Below are 19,623 nucleotides of genomic sequence, written 5' to 3' on the forward strand. Positions count from 1 at the left end.
AACTCTGTGCAGTATAACTCTAAATTGGCCATTCTCAACCATGGATATATGGGATATTAGGATTCCCCCTATAGGAAGGTGGAAGTATTTGTGGGACTTCAAGTGTCGGGAAGAGTTAAAGAACGACACAAAACACTCAGGCACTGCTTAATTAAAAGTTAGTACTTATCTTTATTAGATGTGTGCAGAGGTCCAAAACAGCAACAGGTTCAGGAGCAAGATCCCATTTCCAAATCCTCTAACTGGGAAGAGTGAGGGAGGGAGAAGCTGTCATTTCTTTACGCTTATCCAGAAAATGTAAGCACTCAATTCTATGATATCTGTAGGTAACAATTATACACTGATCTTAAACCAAATAAATCGTTGCATAACCATTGCTAGCTCATTTTGACCAAACTTCCTTGTTACATTATAATGTGAAAAAACTTGCAATTGTTAGTACAAGAATATATTTTGTATATTACCAGCTGCTTTCTTTCTCATGACCTATCGAGGCATAACAGCCATACCTTTCTTATCAGGTCACTCCGACCCTAACAAGTGTAGGAAGGAGAACACAAGATGATCACAATGGCACAGACCAGACAGTTTACACAAATCCACCTGTACATCCACAATACGTGTATTCAGTATTCCATGTTTTTGTATTTGCTTGCTAAAAAAGATTAACCCTTAGGTGGCTCTGTATTAGGATAATCAGAAAGCCTCACCATTCCTGCTACACCCCCAGAGGATGCTAGGGGTCCCCCAAATGATTTTTGTGTCTGAGATATATTATTACTGACACTAATGATCTTTTTAAGAACTTATAAGGAGGACATGCTTCACAATAGTCACTAAAATAAAGAGTTTCCCACTGTTTTAGGACCTTTAATGATCCCTGGTGTAAGCAGAAACATCCCCATTGGTCATCAATGTGAAGGTTCTCTGTTCCATTAAACATCAACCTGAGGAAGTATTACACTTTCCATTGTCTTGGTTTTGATTTGGCCTTTGATATTACTTCAATATTATTGTTATTACTAAAAATATTATTGTATAGAGCAGCCCAGATTGTCAAAGATAATAAACACACCGCATTTGTTATTCTTTTATTTAATCTTATCTTCAATTTAGTATTGATACCAATTACTTTTGAACTATAGAACTATTTATAAACAGCGATTCCATGAGACCTGAAAGTTATTTAAAAGGTTCCTCTATGATAAAAAGGTTTGGAAAAGGCTGTTTTTTATCAATATTTATTCCTGGTGACAGAAACTCCTATTCTTGTTATATAAGTAATAAGTAGTATATGTGAATTCCCCTCAAAAATTTTCTTCCCGTGCTGCACAGTCTTTTGACAGATTTGGTGACACAGCATATCAGTGGCTTGTGCAACTTCACATTGGGAATGCAGATTATAATAACCCATACTAATTAATTTCACTAGGATTTAGTGAGCAGAACAAAGCAGAATTCATGGAAAATTGGGATTATTCGCATTGGGTAAAAAATTGCAGCCTTATTTGTGACCTATACACTTACATTTGTATTTTGCCACCTATATATGTTCTAACATTGAAGTTCCTCTTTGTCTTGTTGTCTTCAAAAGCCAGTGAAGAAAATGTGTGTCCCCCATATACCCCTACAATTTCCTATATTGTGGAAGGGGTGATTGGTCAGTTAGGATAGTAGTTAATCTTAATTTAGTGAGTTTTTACAATTGGGCCTTCACCAGACATCAATAACTTTAGTTTGTTCCTAAACCATATATTCATCCAGGGGAAGGTACAAATGCTCATATAAAGCAGAACAATTTGATACAAAGTGGTACAATTAAATCTATCTGGGGAATAGATACCTCACTGAAGCAATTTACTAAATCCTTTAACACAACCTCTGGTGGAAAATTAATGCATATTTTTTAACTCTTACAGTAAAGAACCCTTCCAATATGCAGAGGTAAAGCATTTTTCCTTCACTCCCTGGAAGAGCTTTATGTCTTTTGTGAGTAAGTGAACAACTTTCACTGTGTTTACTATTTATACAAAGAGATCACATATCTCCTCAATCACCTGTTCTCAAGGATGAAAAACTTTGCTAACGTAATCTTCAATAATTGTGCTGCCATAATAAATAAGATTGCCCATAAACATTGATTAAATCCCACAATCACTTGCTTAATGTTATTATCTTGGCTGATTTCTGTATTCACATATCCCAGTTGTGTAACTGGCTACTTGTGGAACATTTCTGTGGTACATGATGTGTATATTTTCTTGTGGTGAAATGACCAGAAGTGCAGGGATGTATACACTGTGTAGCTGGTGGTGCTACCATTGAAGCTGGGACATGTGAGTGTAATAAAAAAAATCAGGCAGGTAAGGAAATTTTATTGCAGCAAGAACATCACTCCTCCCGAATAAAGGACCTCCCCGGTTGCATTTTTTTATTTTAGTTTAGTTCTGCTTTTTGATTCCTCCAATATTAAGATATAGGTAGCATTATATAGACTGTACCATTGTTTAATGCATTTTGCCACCACAATCATTGTGATTATATACTTTACCATACCTGTGGCCATAAAAAGAAATTAATCTTGTCTTGTTTAAGAAAATAATAAAGCATAACTAACCAAATGAAATTTAAAATCTAATATATTGCAGCTTTCCAACCTTTGGATGTGGTGGCTCCATTGTTTTTTTTCCAAATTTTGTATCTGCTGATCTTACAAAAACACACTTCCAGTTCATAGGTGACAGCTTACCCACTGTACTGTTTTTGTATTGTGGAGCTAGACTGCTGTTCTGATTTGTTCTACAAAAGCCTCTCCCTCCGCATAGAGTTGAGTTTACTAGATTTGTAGCAGGGTTAACAGGTATTTGCAGAACATGAACTTGTGACACCACATGTAAGAGAGGTTAGGCACAGGGTCTGCATGACAGGGTGGGAGGCCTAGACTGAGGTTAGTAAAGGTTAGGCTGAGGCTAGTTAACAAAGTGTGTTAACTGGGAGGAGGAAGCTGGGCTGGTTTGAGGGGGTGGTAGGAGGAGTGTAGATAAGGGGGGGTTTAAAGAGGGAGTAACAGAAGTAAAGAAAAAAGTTCCCCCTACCCACGCTTTTGGTTTTCTAGTTGGGGAATCGGAGAATTGGTGGTTGGGGTCTTGGAGGGATCCAGTGTATGATATGTGGAGTATTTTGTTTTTGGTGGGAATTCTCCTTGGTGGAGTTCTCCCTTCCTACTTTATGGGGTACAGACGTTCATGGCTCCTGTGGCAGTGCTGGGCGGCTAGGGGCAATGATGGAGTTGTTGGAAAAAGGTTTAAATTCCTGTTGGGCAGATTTTGCCTTCTGAGGCCTTGTTACCTCTGCTACCTTGTTATTTGGTTTTAATTAAGGCTGGAGTTTATTATTGGTGGGGGTTTATTGTTGTGTATGTTTACTTTATTATGGGTTGTTTATTCTGTTATTTATGTTCTTAATTTAATGGTCAATTTATTTGTTTATGTTAATAAACGGCTGCTTGCCAGCCAATTTAGGTCCAAATTGGTGTCTGTGTCCTTAATGGCTGGGATTATGGTTTGTAAAGAGGGAGTGTGGCTTTTGGTAAAGAAAAAGGGGATTTTTGGTGGTTAGTATTATGGGAGGGATAGAGGGTCTGACCTACCTTGGTCATGGATATGAAAGTTGCAGTATGTTACAGTTTTGGTCTTGGGTTTAGTTTTATTGCTATAAACTAATTGTTCCATGATATCATTATTATTTTTTTTTAAACTGACAGCACACATAATTAGGTTGACAGATTTTTCATTTCTGTTTTTAGAGTTGAAAAAACTCATCAGGGATTTTGTCCAAATAATGAATTTCAACTTTTGCACATGACCTTTCCTATAAAATACCAGCGTGTAAAGTTGAAGCAAGGCAGTGTTATTCATTTTGAACATTTTAGTTAAACATTAGTCCTTTATGCAATTAAATTCATGAACTTTCTAAGCAGCTGTCTGCCTCTCCAGAGACTCTCTTCTGGCAAGCTAGCCTCGATACAATGCAATATTGTGTGTTAATCAACAACATCTGAATCCTGTTATTGAAATCCACATAATAACATTCACAACGCCACTACCATAAGTAAAACTTTGATGAACGTGCTCACCATTTAATATGCAAATATTGCTCGGAATGTTCGGACTGTTCTGTGTTTGGAATATAAATATAGTACAAAGTGGAGAAAGCAGCATTGTACAACTTGTTTGTAAACAAGCACATTGCAAGATGCTTTAAATTGACACTAATTTAATTAAGTGTATTGTCTCCTGCTTTTCACTTCACTGCAAATTAAATGGAGTAATTCTGTTTTTTAGATAATTTTTTTTTGCAAGATGTCTCAGAAATAGACTAGGAATAAAATTAGGAAGAGATGTGAAAAGAGAATAGCTGTTTACATGTGTCTGTTATGTTCTGCAACTTCTACATTAAGCCAGAGAGCTCCTCCAGCCATATCCACAATTGCTATAGCTGGAAAAATGCACTTGGAACAGTGTTTCTCAACTCGACTTCCTCCAGAGGTTGCTTGGGGTTTGTGCCTCTTAGGTCAGATTAACTGACACCAATAATCTTTTTAGATATCTGTAAGGGTGGCATTCTTCCCACTGGCTAGAAATGTAAGAACACTCGATTATTAAGTGTGGCTAAACATACATTTGTTAATACAATTATATTTTCCCAATCAATTTAAGTGTCGAAGCCTTTTACATCCAAGAATTGAACTAAACTCAATGAAAAGGAGAGAGAGAGGGAAAGCAGGCTTTTTTGAAGGCAGAAAGAGAATGATAGTATATAAAAACAATTACAATTTTTATTAGTATACAAAATTCTAAAAAAGTAGTTTATAAGATAAAATAACATTGTGCTTTGGCAAAAGGTATCATTTAACCACACTGTACTGATGACTATAAAGTCACAAACTTGCGTATAGGTAATGAGTCAAAAAGAGGGGTCTCAACCCTCCGCGTTTCAGCCAGATAGTCGTCCTCAGGGGATAATGGAGGCCTTCAGTACCCTGTGGGAATTGTGCCCAATCGATAATAAAAGTATGTCAGAAATTGGTCAAGATGGATACAACAATTATGAAATGGATGGAGTGCTTAGGGTCTCGAACTTTCTGTATGTGGATCTGAGGGGACTCACCAAATTGTTATGAATAGATCTGACAGATAAATTGCTCATAGGTGTGATTAGTTACAGCTAATTAGTTGAAGTTCATGTTTCCTTGGGACTGTCACAGTGACTTGTCCACAGATTGTATTCAAATGCTGGTTTCAAAGAAGAGTATTGCGAGATGTAAAACGGTGAATCTTAAGGTAAGGGATTGTCATATACGTGGATCAGTGTGTAAATAAGGACGGACCCGTGGCAGCCGTCCAGACTGAGGGATTGTTAGATGTTATTTTATCTTATAAACTACTTTTTTTAGAATTTTGTATTCTAATAAAAATTGTATTTGATTTTTTATACTATCGTTCCTTTTGTGCCTTCAAAAAAGCCTGCTTTACCTCTCTCTCTCCTTTTCAGCAATGTAAGAGGCATTCTCCCTTTTGATCACCACAATAATGTACTGTGCGCTGTGGATATAGAAATGATAGAAAAGGGGTTCCCTAAGACCTGCTAGATAATTTAAGAGGTTTTCCCAGGTTAAAAAGGTTAGGAAACACTGACTCAGATGACCATTGTCTTTACAGTCCAAGGATATGCTCAAACTAGCAATACTTTAATACTCCTGGGTAGTAACAGACCGTAACCACTATGCTTTTTTACGCACTTGCAAAAAGTTGCAAAGTCTAGTTAGCAGTGCCTTTTCCCCCCCTTTTTAAATTGAAATCACTTCAAAAAGACAACTAACAAGTAGTAAAGAAGTAGTTTAAGCAAGTTCTTTAAATTGCTTTAAGAATAAGTTGGATGTTTTTCTAAAAGCACAGAATATAACTGGGTATTAAAGTTTTAAAGTACAGACAACACAGACTGTTGATCCAGGGAACATCCAATTGCCTCACGGGATCAGGAATTAATTTTTTCCCTTGTTGGAGCAAATTGAACCAGAGTTTTTTTTTGCCTTCCTCTGGATCAACTATGTCTTACAGGGTTTTTATCTGGAAAATAATTATTTCCCTAGTGGTTGAACTTGATGGGAGTATATGTTTTTTTAAACCTAACTATGTAACAACAAACTTATAATGTTTACATAACCCGTGACAAGCAATTCTAATTCAAGTCTATGGAGGTGGCAGGGGCAACAAACAGCCCTTAGACACAGCATATGGCATCTGAAAAAATGCTTTGTAAGGCTGCCTCCTCCAAATACCTCCAAAAGGACCTATTTATTTCAATATTTTTATGTTAACCTTACACCTAATTGCATAAACTGCTAATGTGAACACACCAGAGTTCTGTAAAACCCTTGGATTCTTTCAGAGGTTCCCAGGGCTTCTGCCTAAATATGGCTTTAACACCACTATATGTTGTGAGGCATGACAGAGCTGATATCAATGATCTTATTAGCCATAAAGTGGCACTTTTCCACATGACCACCAATGTAAGAGGCATTCTTCCCAGTAACCACTGATTAATTTTAGCAGGGTCTCCCTAATACTTAAATTATTATTTTAAGGTTCATCTAAGGTAAACGGTTGAGACTTACTGGTCTAAAGATGAGATATTGTCAGTTTGGTACTTTTTTTGTACTATCCCTGAAAATGTTTGAGCTGTGATCTAATTCAGCAAAGTACAGTCTATTTTTGTTCTTGATGCAGCCACTCTGATCGTGCTTGCATATTCTGGTTATAAGGATTTACAGGCATGCAAGCCTTTTACTACAGCTCTGTATTCTAAAGATGAACACAAACAAGTAACTCTCAAACTCGTATTTCGTATGTGGTGTCCCTTAGTATGTTTTAATTACCTTACAGTCTCACCATGTATTACCTTTCCTAGCCCCTGTAATGTCATCACAAGGGCTGCAAAAGCACTGTCCTCAGGATCTACAGTACCATGACCAACGAACGGCAGGGGGTGTGTAAGTGTGGAGAAGACTGGGACTGATCTCTTTACTGCTCTCCCACCTAGACATAATCACCCTACATGTCTGTAGTGCCATACATGGTTCTCATACTCTGCAGGTATGCCATACATTATAGTTTGCAGGCAAACCATCTATCCCATTTACTGAAATCACAAACACCCCCTCCTGTAAACTCCTGATTCTAGGCAGACCCAACACTATGCTGAGCTCATCTCTGAAACAGATTTTCATTTTCATCAACTATTTCTATCAGTTCTCCTCTGCCACTGTTGACAGCACCAGCCTAAGTTCATTCACTTTGTGTCTGTGCTGGTGCAGGCACATTGTTATCACAGGTGATACAACCATGAATTGCTTTGTGATTCCATTGAATTTTGCAAGTACAATATTCTGATGTCATGGTTTTTATTTCACATAGACTGGCAAAAGTCTATGTGAAATAAAAATCATGACATCACAATGGTACACTTGAAAAGAAAGTATCTTACTGAAAAGGAGAGGGCCAGGATCACACAGATGGTGAGGAGTGGGCTTGATGATACTTGTAGTTTATTGGACTTAAAATAAAACTTGTTGTGTTGATGTCACAGTGTGCAGGGAGTTAGGTCTAATTCCATTCAGCTCAGAAGAGGTCTATTTACAAGTGTAAAAAAGACAAGAAAAGGCTGGAGTTCGGCTTTAAATAAATTAAATACACAACCGACTTTATTGTACAATACCCCTGTAAACCGGGATGACATGGAGAAATCACCTGACTGGTACAAATGAGATTTGTTGTTAATATTATTAGGAAATAGATGCTAAAACTAATATATTTACAGAAAAACTGCCAAACCTAATGACATGGCATTCTTTATTTTACTGAATGCATATTGGTGTGTGAACGGCTGTGAGCCGACCCTGGTCACTGAGGTGTGCAGAAATACAGTCCTGTGTGTGTGTATATATATATATATATATATATATATATATATATATATATATCTCCATATATAGACACATACATATGTAAAATGTTTTCTTTAAGAAGGAGAAGCTGACAGCTATTTGCTGCCATTGCTGAATCCCACATCAGTGTGTATTAATGGATTGGCAGCCTGCAGTATGTTGCTGGAAAAGATTTTTAAGACTTTGCCCTGGCAATTGTATAATAAGAACTAATTCCTGTTTTGGATTGTCTTTCTAGGACTCCTGGCAACTCCCTTTTAGAAGGAGGGTAAATATAGGGGAGCTTGGTGAAAGCAGCAGCAAGTCACCAGAGCAGTACTAAGATAGCAGCTAATAATGGTATTATTACACAGTATTTATATAGCACCATCATACGCAGCGCTGTACAAAGTCCATAGTGGTGTCACTAACTGTCCGTCAAAGGAGCTCACAATCTAATGTCCCTACGAAAGTCATATGTCAATAACACAGGCTAAGGACAAATTTGAGGGGAAGCCAGTTAACCTACCTCCATGTTTTTTGAATGCGGGAGGAAACTGGAGCACCCACCCAAACACGGAGATAACCTGCAAACTCCATGCAGATAGTGTCCTGGCCGAGATTTGAACCTGGGACCCAGCACTGCAAAGGCCAGTGTGCTAACCACTGAGCCACTGTTTGCCTCAGAATGCAAAATGTCCCAAGGGTTGCAGATAGGACATCCATTCCTTACACAGTTTAGGAGTACAAGCCAATTGACTCAATAAATTAGGTTGATTTACTAAAGGAGCTCAGGCTTTTCACTTAGAAAAAGTGTATTATCGCTCTGCAAGTAATAAATGACTTGGTTTAGTGAATATGCCTGGAAATATACATGCAATGAAACATAAACAAACATTTTTTGCCTACACATTGGATTGTATATCAGCAGAGCTTCATCTCATTCTCTAAACTAACTCAATTATCACAGAATTATAAATAACTAAGTGAACAGACTAAATTCAGCATACCCTTGCTTTCTGCATCTGGCATTGTCTCCTTAGAATTATTTTTTCCCAGTAGCTTTGCACAACTTTCCTCTTCTGCCCATCAAACAGAATTCAACAGGTTTGTATTAACCTGCTTGCTTCTATGGTTCCATGTCATTAATATTGCAATCTGACAATCTCTCTAGTAACTTGAATTTGTAACTGATGTGGAAATACAAACCTCATCACAAATATAAGGATGTATATTGTTCATCCCTTGTTCTGTTTTCTGACTTCATACCTGCAAGGAACTTTAGGATCATTTCTCTATGTAGGTTGGACTAGGGAAAGAGTAAATTTATATAATTTCTTTAGGTCATTGGGAGGCTACTAGTGCATTTTTTTAATTGTATTATTTTTATTTTATGACTGGTGTAATATTTTAAATAATTTGCCCATTTTTTATAGTATGACTGTATATTTTTGTCTTGAATATTTCCATTGCAAAAAACAGTGTTGACACCCTTTTACGGGAAAAGTAAAAATAATGAAACTCAAAATAGGATCAGCAAGTAATATAACTGTTACTGGGAGGCAGAAGACAAAAACTGCTGATAGACCACAACATATATGTAATCCGTTTCTTTTGCCCACCGACAACGCATGCTGTGTATGAGCTTTATAAAACAGGCACTACATCAAAAGAACCATAATTATAAAAAATAATTACTGCATTTTAAAATACACATTCTAATAAATGATCTGTTTATTGCAGCCTTTATCTACAGGGTGTAAATGCATCAACATTTGTGCCTAACCTTCAATAGATAGCTATTATTTTCTTTGTAATCTATTTTCTTTGCAGCAAGAAAGAATAAATTGTGACATCCGTGCTGCCACCTTGTGGACATTTTCATGAACAACTCCCAACAACTGCTGCTGTACAAACACACAGATGCTTGAATTCTTTTAAAGATATTTTATTGTAAAGGTACATTAAAAAAAAAAGTACACAGAGACCAAAACCATTAACGAATGCAGATAATAATGCTCTAAATGAATGTGCTTGAAAAAGCTCTCTTTTGTGCTCCATTGTTTAATGTGCTGCGACAACCAAGTCATTTAAAATCCCTGTCTGCATCCTTTTTAACACATTTTCAGAAAAATGCCAGTGCTGTAATTAGCATCTAAAAATTAAAAAAGATGGATATTCATCTATAAATATTTTATACTCTGTACATTATTGCATTAGAGGGCCACAAAATAACGTGACCTTTAATATAACAAAGAAAAACAGCTTTAAAACAGAAAATACTTTATAAATTCACCATTAATTAAATTTTTCATCCAGAAATATTTTCTATCATTTCTCTCTCTTTGTGGGTATAAATATTTTCTGTATATTTTGAGCTATTTGACAAAATCTTAGAAGGTTTATGAGAAAAGGAACATAATAACAATCTTCCTTTAGTGTGATAGAATGTAATATGGCTTTTCTAGTTTGATTCAGCTATCAAAACAGGAATGAAATGAGGAAATAAAAATAATCTGTATTTAAGCTGAAATGTCTCCCACTGGTTAAACACAATCTACATTCTAGAGCTAAACAAGACACAACATTATTTGGATATAGAACAATACTACACATCCCCATGTGGACTTTACAAGTTGATCACAGAGAATAATACTTTATAGTAGCCATTGATGTGGTGTCATCCACAATAAAGCACTTTAAACTTTTTTTTTTTGTTTATGTATTCCACACTTCAAGAAGGACATTTGGATTCCAAACAAGTATTTACACCAAAGGACTAGGAAGAACCCCATTTTCAAGTCTGCCAGGACACAAAAAAATAAAAAATAATGTTTTCTGTACTCTGGTGAAAAAGAAAAAGATCACAGACAAGGCTGTAAAATCAATTCTAGGTGAGCTTACTTTTCACAACACAGACTATACGCGTTTCAGTGATCGTGTTCACCGAGCAATTGCTAATGGCAAAAAAATGGCTGGAACTGTGTGCTCTCCGATTATGATTTTTAAAGACGGCCCTTTTGTTTCATTTAGAGAAGCGACGACAGTGCAAAGAGTCTTTATGTAGCTGACGGTTCTAGTCCTTTTGTCTCTCATAGGCTGTTCTTATTTTGTTCATTGCAGCTAATATGGTGCAAAAAGTATGGAGGCTGTGGTGGCACGGATGGAGCCATGAGCTGATCTTAGAAATGTAGGCCCTAAACCCGACCCCTGAAACAGTGAGTTGTGGGGACGAGGCGGTAATGAGATTGTAGCAGCTGCCAGAGGCGAGGACAGGAAGGTTGGGGTTAAAGGCTTTATCATGTCTTTCTGGAATGCCAACTTTGCCTGGAAAAAAAGAAAACTAAATAAATCAGTTTTTAAAACAGTGCTTCTTTTTTTATTGATTAAACTATCCCATTCTCACAATCTTTCCAAAGATGAGTGAAAAGAGTTCCTCAAAAGGTATTGTTAAAGGGTTATGTTCAGTTCATGTTCCAAAAAAGTCAATGGCTGCAGAGAACAAGTTATAACTTCATTCCTATCTGCAGCTCTAAAATCAACTTTCATTGTATCTGGCCCACCATGGCCCATGTGACCTCCATCATGCTGCAAAAGATTTTCTAAACTAATAAAAGTCTTTTCTGGATATCACATTGTTTACAGCCTGTGTGATAACACCTGTGATGTCTATGGGCCATAAGCAGGTTATTAATCATTGGGAGGTTATGATCCAACAACTGCCAAATTTATGCTACCAGGATGACGCTACTATTTTTTTTACTGCAGTTTACCATGTATCTATATCTCATGTTTTTATCTTTTTTAGGCACTGTCAGCCACTTCCCGTCTACATGCAGCATAATTGCTGTGGACTGGCTTCCTGATAGCAATGACAATAGGCCTGATTTATTAAAGCTGTCCAAGGCTGGAAAAGATACACTTTCATCACTTGACCTGGGTGATTCAGTAAAACTGTAATAGATCTAAGCCATGATAGAATACATTTGGTAACAAATAGTAAATGGGCTATTAAGAAATCCATTCCAGGTTCACAGTTGAAAGTGTATCCTCTCCAGTCTTGGAGAGCTTTAATAAATTAGGTCAAACGAGCCTGATTTACAGGTTCTCCAAGACTGTAGACTATATAGGAGAACCTGGGTGATCCAACAAACCTGAAGTGGATTTATTACAAATGCTTTTAATACTGGACCAGATTCATTCCAGGTTTCTGGATCACCAAGGAACTCTCAACATAGTCTATCTTCTCCTAAAAGAATCATCATGGCAGGATCACCAGGTATATTTTGAATTAAAACTGAATATTTAAAGAGATGACATGAAATGATATCATGTAAAAGTTTAGTGATTGGGTTAATAACCGAAAGGGGAAATAGCTCAGGGACTAAAGTGATTTAAAATAAATTGTGAACAGCTATCCTTGGTTTCATGTTGACAGCTGCTGTTTTCGGAATATTTTATACAGTCTTTAGTAATCAGTGTGTTCCTTTCTTGAAAACAAAACAAAACATAAAAATAAATTAGCATTCACATTTTTTCATCACGTTTTATGTATAAAATTAGCTGCCTGTGACCCATAGTCTAATAAAATGCTTCATGAAGTCTAAATGTTGTAAAACTATAATATTTAATTACAGCTCCTAAATGAAGCAATTATCACTTACAGAATATCACAGTAAAACTTATAAATGTAATTAATGCACTTTACTTTTTTTAGAACGAATATTTTTTTTTTTTGTTATAATCCACAATTGAACTGAACATTGTTTATACAGTTTTTATTGGAGTCACATAAATTAGGATTTGAATGAGGGACATAACCTCAAGACTGGTTTTAGTTTATATGGGGGATGCTAAAACTAACCCTTACCCCTCAGTATATATAGAAGCCAGAAACAGACTAGGCATTTTCAGAATGATTTTAAGATGTGCTGGTTTTCTATTAAATTTTTCTATGATATTATTAAAACAGAATAATTTCATCTATGTAATTATATAGCCATATTTTCCTGCCCTTTAAAGCTGCAATGAAGGACCCCACCAGTCCAACTTTTGTTTTGTTTCATGATATTGCGGTCTTCACAGAGTTAGGCTGTTTTTGTAATGTAAATTAAATCAAATAAATGTGCATAATTCTAAAAACTTGCTACAAATTGGTTAGACAGCTGCTTTGCAGAAATATACATTGTATGGCTTTTGATATTGAATCAACCAGGTAAGAATACAAAAGCAGCATTTAATGCCTGGGGAATTTATTTTGTTTGCTGCAGCATTACTAGAGAAAATTGCAGCCCATTTATAACTAAAAACAAGTGACATGAGCCATGCTGGGATTTTTAAAGAGGTCCAGATTCTACTCATTGGCTGAACTTTATATTTAGCCTATCAACCAGTCATCTTTTGCCCAAAACCTTTGTGAATGTTGTCCTTTTCAACAGGTAGGTAATTAGTAGAATAATTGGGGCTTTCTTTGTCTCCAAGCATGTTACTTACAATTAAAAACCAGATTAGGCAATTGGGTGCAGAACACATTCCTTCACTCCTAGAATCAAAGTAGTACTAGGAAGCATCATTTGGTATGGCAAGGCGTTTTTATATTAGTTCATATTTACCTAATTATTCTGACTAATTACGCAGCGCTGTACATTAAAGAAGGGTTGAAAATGAAAGAATAAAATACTTAAAAGTATTAAAATAAAAAGTATTAAAATAAACTACTATAAGTATTAAAAAATACTAATAAAAATATTAAAAGTAATGACATGATGAAAAGGGGATGACCTTGCCTAAAAAGCTTACTAACCCAGATGTGGGGGAGCATAGTACACCATAGGAAGGGGATTTGAAATTGTCTCTTAACCTATCACTATTAAGCTCTTGAGGGGAATGGGTAGGAAGGTTTGAAGAAGTGTATTTTAAAGTTTTTTGAACGTGTGAAAAGTAGAAGCAAGGCAGCACTATTTTACCTGTTACATGCCTCAATATGTGCAATATGCCTCAAAGTATATTTTTTAGGTTTTAGGGGTCCTAGGGAAGACCACATAGCCATAGTCCGCCAATATCACTGATATTGCACATTTATTAGCACAATGACGATGACTGCATTCTAATAAAATATGAAGAATTGTGTTACCGATTTTGACTTCTGCAAGTTATGTGAAAAATATGTGGATAAAAAGGAATGTATTCTTCAAGTAATGATACAGCACACCATCCAGTGCCAGTCCTTGCTGGCTTTGAATATCTGAGAAAGATGAATAACAAAGTAACCTGAAAACAAAAGCAACATGCAGGATAAGCACAGAAGATTATTTATTAAAAATACAAGATGTATGTAGTATTGAACTTACTTATTATTATTATTAGTAACTCAGACCCATCTTTTAGACTTAGTCATCAAGGCACAACTGACCATATTAGAGCTGATAACCCAAAATCATCAGTGGCGACATGCAAGGACATAACTATTATAGGAATTTTGAGATTTTTTTTTTCTAATCACACGGCTATTATTCTCAACAAAACTGTATATGTTATATGTAGGTTGATTAAATAATATTTTTTGCAATGCAGTTTGTTTTGCTTTTTTCCCTCTTTCCTTAGTGCAACTACATAGGGCTGTTCTTTGTGATCTATTATACACTGGAGCATGAATAACTAAGGCTATTTGGAAGTTGTGTGCCCAGCCCGATGAAAGCTGCCAGTCACACTGCTAGGAATTATAACGCATGACATGGGGTGACTCAATAGTGATTGCTCACCGCTTTCACATCATCTTCTAAGATTTCAATCCTCCAAATGCTGCGAGTCACTGCTTGTTAGTTTCAAACACCTCAAGGATCTGCCACTTTAATGATATAGCGTTGATTAAAATAACCTCACCTAGCAAACAGCAGAAAATGAATGGGACCTTGAATTTAATTATGGCTGCTTTGTGACCTGACTGAAAAGGAGCTGATGTGGGAAAATAGGTCCCCTTTCTTGTATAATTGCATAGAGTTTATGTGCTTCTATCTGTTGCCCTGCGCTTTAGCCTGCCATTACTGAGCATGTTAATGTATGATGATGTGATAAAGCAAGGATTGAAAGTTCACATCAGGCTAAATGTTCTAACACACAGACACAGCTGAGCACTCCTAAGGTCAAGATATATAATCAAGTATGCTGGTGCTGTATGGTTACTCTCAAAAAATGCTGCATGAATCTGAAAGAGAAAAAAAAGGAGAACACATGGCTAGAATTTATTCAGTTTTTCCCTACTTGTTTTATTTATAAGCTATTTTTTTATAATACATGACAACATATAAAGAAGGGGATCAGCTAGCAAGATTTTATTGGCTTTAATAGTGGCCCATGACCCTATTAAATGCTGGAAATGTATTTCTCCTAAAAAGCCCAAACAACAAAGTTGCCCTTTTGATCCCTTTTGTTGTGTTTATTATATGGTACCATTGTGCACTTTTGTGTTTCTCCCAGAGCTCTCCCTCCAAGTTAGTATTTTGGACTACAGAATAATTAACCTTGATGTGTGCGGAGTGTTGTCAGCCTACAACAGATTTAGGAGCTAGTTCTGGAACATCAAATGGTGTTTTTCTGTACTTTCAGAAATTGTAAAAAGCAGAACTTCCATAAAAAAAAATACACTCTTACTAGTAAAAAGCCCTCAATCTTCTAAACCAAGTCCAGTAGGTCCCATGCCATCCCAGCTTCCTTCTTTCCCGGGCAGACGGCAGGGCAGCGGCATGGCCATCTTCTTTCTTATCACGTCACCCAATCTCGCACTGCGTAGACACAAGACTGGGTGATATGTCTTCCTGAAAATGTAAAAAAAGGGCCAATCTCACGTGTGCATGCTTAAGATTGAGCACTTTTTTTTTTACATTCCAGGAAAGATCTTTATGAAGCTTGCCTGATTTTGGCCATGGAGCATCACACAGCCTCCTGGGATATGAGATCCAGAAAGCTACAGGTTTCCCCTTTAGTCTTTACTGATGCGGTAGTAACGGTCGAAGGGGAAAAGTTAAAAAAATGTTTTAAACAACAACTTAAAAAAAATAAATTTTTACATTACAGAAAAGGGTTTAACCACCTCTTTATATATTGTTAAAAATGTGGTGATAGGTCCACATATACTGTAGATATGTGCTAAATTAGTTTTTTCCCTATTATTTTGCCATACACTTAAAATATATAAAACAATGGAGAGAATAGAGAAAAAATCTACAATCAGTCCTGGACTGGAAACCCCTGCAAATACCACAATGGACTTTTGGTTTTACTAACTGGCTATCTCTTTCTCTCACACACTAGATCTTAGTTCTCAACCTTACTCATTCAAACTCTCTACTTTTTTTTTCTTCCATTCATTCAGATAGCAAATCATTGAAACAGGAGGAACATTCTGGTATTTGTTGCGCTTTCCATTTCAAGACGGTTTTTCACATTTTCAAGGTGAAATGAATTAGCCAGTCATTGGTGGGGTTAAGGATCATATATATGAAGTTACTAAAATCTTGACAGCTGACCATCGTCTTTGTATGTTGTATACTGGAGCAAAAATGCCTTTCATTAACAAGGAACCATTGAATAAATTCTTGTTTCAACGGTCTTTGTTTTTCAGATGTATTTTCATACATCTGACGCCTTATTTTCAATACTTCTTCTGGGATGGCAAGATAACCTATTACTTGATCTGGGAATTGCATGGTACAAACTCCATGTCCTTATTGTAGCTATAGGGACATTGGCATGAGGAACCAAAGAGCAGTGGGGACAGGCAGAATGACATTAATGGAGGAGTCAATTTCAGAGCACATTTAATAGGATGATTTTTCTTTAGCAGAGTGGCATTCATTGGTATGGGCTGCATGGGGAAATCATTTATTACTCTACTTTTCCAGGGAGGGTGTTGTGTCCAAATTAATTTACCTGACAAGGCTGCTTTAAAGAAATATTGGCATGGCACAACTTTATATTATGTTTCTTAAAATGAGGTCAGCCGACTTTCTGAATATACTGAATGACCAGGTTTGATAGTCAATAATTGGGTGACCTTTCACACTGGGGCAAAAGGTGATAAGAAATACCCTAACCTTACCTAGTAACAATTGGAAAATTGCGTAACATATTCCTATGGGGACATCTGTTCTGGTTACAACTACCTAACAAGAGGTTTACTGGTTTAAACTGGTAAAACAAAAGTTATTTTTCCATCCTTTAGGGAGATTTTACGGTCACTTTCTGCTTTGCTTCCATAACAGGAATTGAATAGAATTTTTGTTAGGGGGGAATAGATAGCAAAAGAATGAAAAATAACAGGATCCAATGCTTAAAAAAGTTTTGTCTTTAAAGCAGCCACAAAACAACTTGGTGGCATGAATCATATTTACTTTCTAGAAATACATGCACTTGTCCATGACTAATGTAGATGTGAAAAATATTTCTCTGTGTAAAATGAATGAAGCCATCAACAAGTGAGAAGCGTTACCTAAAAAGTTCATGACCAGAATGAATTGCATTAAAGTGTAATATTCTTACTTTTTAAGCACTGAACTGCTAGACTGAAACAGAATGTACATTTAAAATGACAGTGGTGCTAGCACTTGAAAAGTACAGCGTTTCCGTGGTTGTAAAGACCTTTATTTTATTTCTAAATTGCAGAAGCTTTTTCAGTATGCCCTCCTATATTACAAGTCTGATTGCATCTTTTTTTCATTTTCTTTTAGAGCGAAATTCGGTGCGGTGGGTTGCTGATTGGAGCACTTGACCCCTGCCGAGAGCACAGAGGAGTGGCCAGCCACAGGCAAAGCTATTATAGATTCTTTTGCTATGGGTATACAATATAGAACATTTTCTTCATGCTCCCAAATGCAGTAGAAAGTCTATCAATAGTATGTTTTTAACAAATTGCAGACCAGTATGAAATGCATTAGTTAATGTATTTTCAATTTAAGTGAGAGCACCTTAAGTTACAATTTCCACAATACAATCAGATGCGTAATATCAACTCCATTACCTAAAGAAATACAGCAGCTGTATGCACATTTCCTTTGCTGAGCACCCTTGCTCCAACTACCATCACTATTAGGCAAAAATACCATCCTGCTGGATAAAAACGTAAAAAAAGTGGAACACAAGCTTTGTAAATAATGTTTAATGACAACATGCCCAAAATAATAAACTTTGTTTTTTTGCTTTTGTCTGTGCAGCCTGCTTGCATCAATGCCAAGCTGTCCAAAGTGATGTTTGGAGAGTTATACTTCCTTTAACGTACAATACTATTAGCAAGCCCTAGTACATTATTTTAAGTGGGTTGTCCCCAAATAATGTACTGCTGTTATATATTACAGATAACCACCTATCTGCCACTATCTGAAATAAACAGAAAGTTGCTTGGAAAAGAAGGCTCTTAATTTTTTAATGTCCCACTGCCCATGTTGCTAAACATTCTGGTTTGGAATAAAAATGGTGAGTGTCAGATTCCTGGTCCCCATTTAAACTTTGCAGTTCTACCTGCCAGTCCCCGTGTATCTGTGGGACACAAACGTGATGTAATGGACAACAAAAAGAATCATTACACACAATGGGGGACCAGTTCAATTAAACATTGAGTACATGATACATCCATGACATAAGACTTGCAGAACACTGAATTTTCTAAAAGGATAACATAAAAGAAGGTGTTTACTTTTAGACTTTACAACATTAATTGACTCACTATTTTTTTTATAACGCATAAAAATACTCAAGTTTACATATCCTTAATATTACTCACTAGTACAATCATTTAGTAGAAGTTAAGGTGGTCCATAACATAAGCCTATGTACTTTTTTTTACTACAGTATTAACAAAGTCCTAAAGGCCTGTTCTATGAGCCATTCTGGTCTCTGTGTCCTACAAAGTGTTGTCAGCGTACAACAGGAAACAAGCTTACAGGAAACAGAGAGAGAATGGGCAATGCAGTAAAACCATAAAGTAGACTAAGCAGATGAGAGGTGGCTAAATTGGGAACTTTGTTAGCCTTTTTTACTATAGCAAACTATAAGATATAGTCATGATTGTTAAATGTAAACCTAATGAATGCCTGGGATGTGTTCTTGCCTTGTCACCCCATCACATTATATAATAAAACTACAAGTGGCTGTTCCAATATACTACAATGGCATGGTCCACCATCATCATGTGTATGTACAGGCTTTCTTCCTACTGACCACCATACTAATGTAGTTCGAGCTTTGGATATAGTAATTATAGCAGGGGTTCCCGGAAGACCTGAACATTATCTCAAGAGTTCCTCCATGTTAAGGTTAAAGGTTCACAATGCTCAACCCAGAAATTTTTGTAAGCTAGGTGGTAAGAAATTCTAGGCGGGTGGAAGCCGCTGAATTGTGACCCAACACATCAGTAACCACCCAAAAACAGCCGGGTGGTTGCCGAAAAGTGCTGGGTGGTGCACCCAGCTAAAAGGGTCTGGGGAGAACACTGGTTCAGAAAGTTTGCTCTAGAGGTAGCTACTTGTAACAGTAAGCCATAATGATTTCTAATCTCCCACCTCAACTGAACACCAAAACAAAGATTTGTGGAAAACAAAATTTTTCCACTGACTAATAATAAATGGCATCAGTGTATTCTGCCATTT

At 36.4% G+C, this 19,623-nt stretch overlaps 1 protein-coding gene and 1 long non-coding RNA gene across 2 annotated transcripts in view; one reads left to right on the plus strand and one right to left on the minus strand.

The window, feature by feature from the left end:
- Positions 1-19,623, plus strand: part of LOC140335636 (uncharacterized) — a 44,349-nt gene that overhangs the window by 13,060 nt on the left and 11,666 nt on the right. Inside the window, exon 2 of the long non-coding RNA XR_011921740.1 lies at positions 17,710-17,816. This is a non-coding gene — a long non-coding RNA (uncharacterized lncRNA). The remainder of the gene's footprint in view (positions 1-17,709; positions 17,817-19,623) is intronic.
- The window catches only part of ZNF385B (zinc finger protein 385B), a gene marked incomplete in the record, with an annotated part of 278,010 nt that continues 268,303 nt past the window's right edge, over positions 9,917-19,623 (minus strand). Inside the window, 1 exon segment of the mRNA XM_072418408.1 lies at positions 9,917-11,311. Within this exon segment, the coding sequence (XP_072274509.1) occupies positions 11,108-11,311 (204 nt within the window).

The sequence above is a fragment of the Pyxicephalus adspersus genome, chromosome 7 (genome assembly GCF_032062135.1).
Source record: "Pyxicephalus adspersus chromosome 7, UCB_Pads_2.0, whole genome shotgun sequence".
Classification (NCBI taxonomy): domain Eukaryota; kingdom Metazoa; phylum Chordata; class Amphibia; order Anura; family Pyxicephalidae; genus Pyxicephalus; species Pyxicephalus adspersus.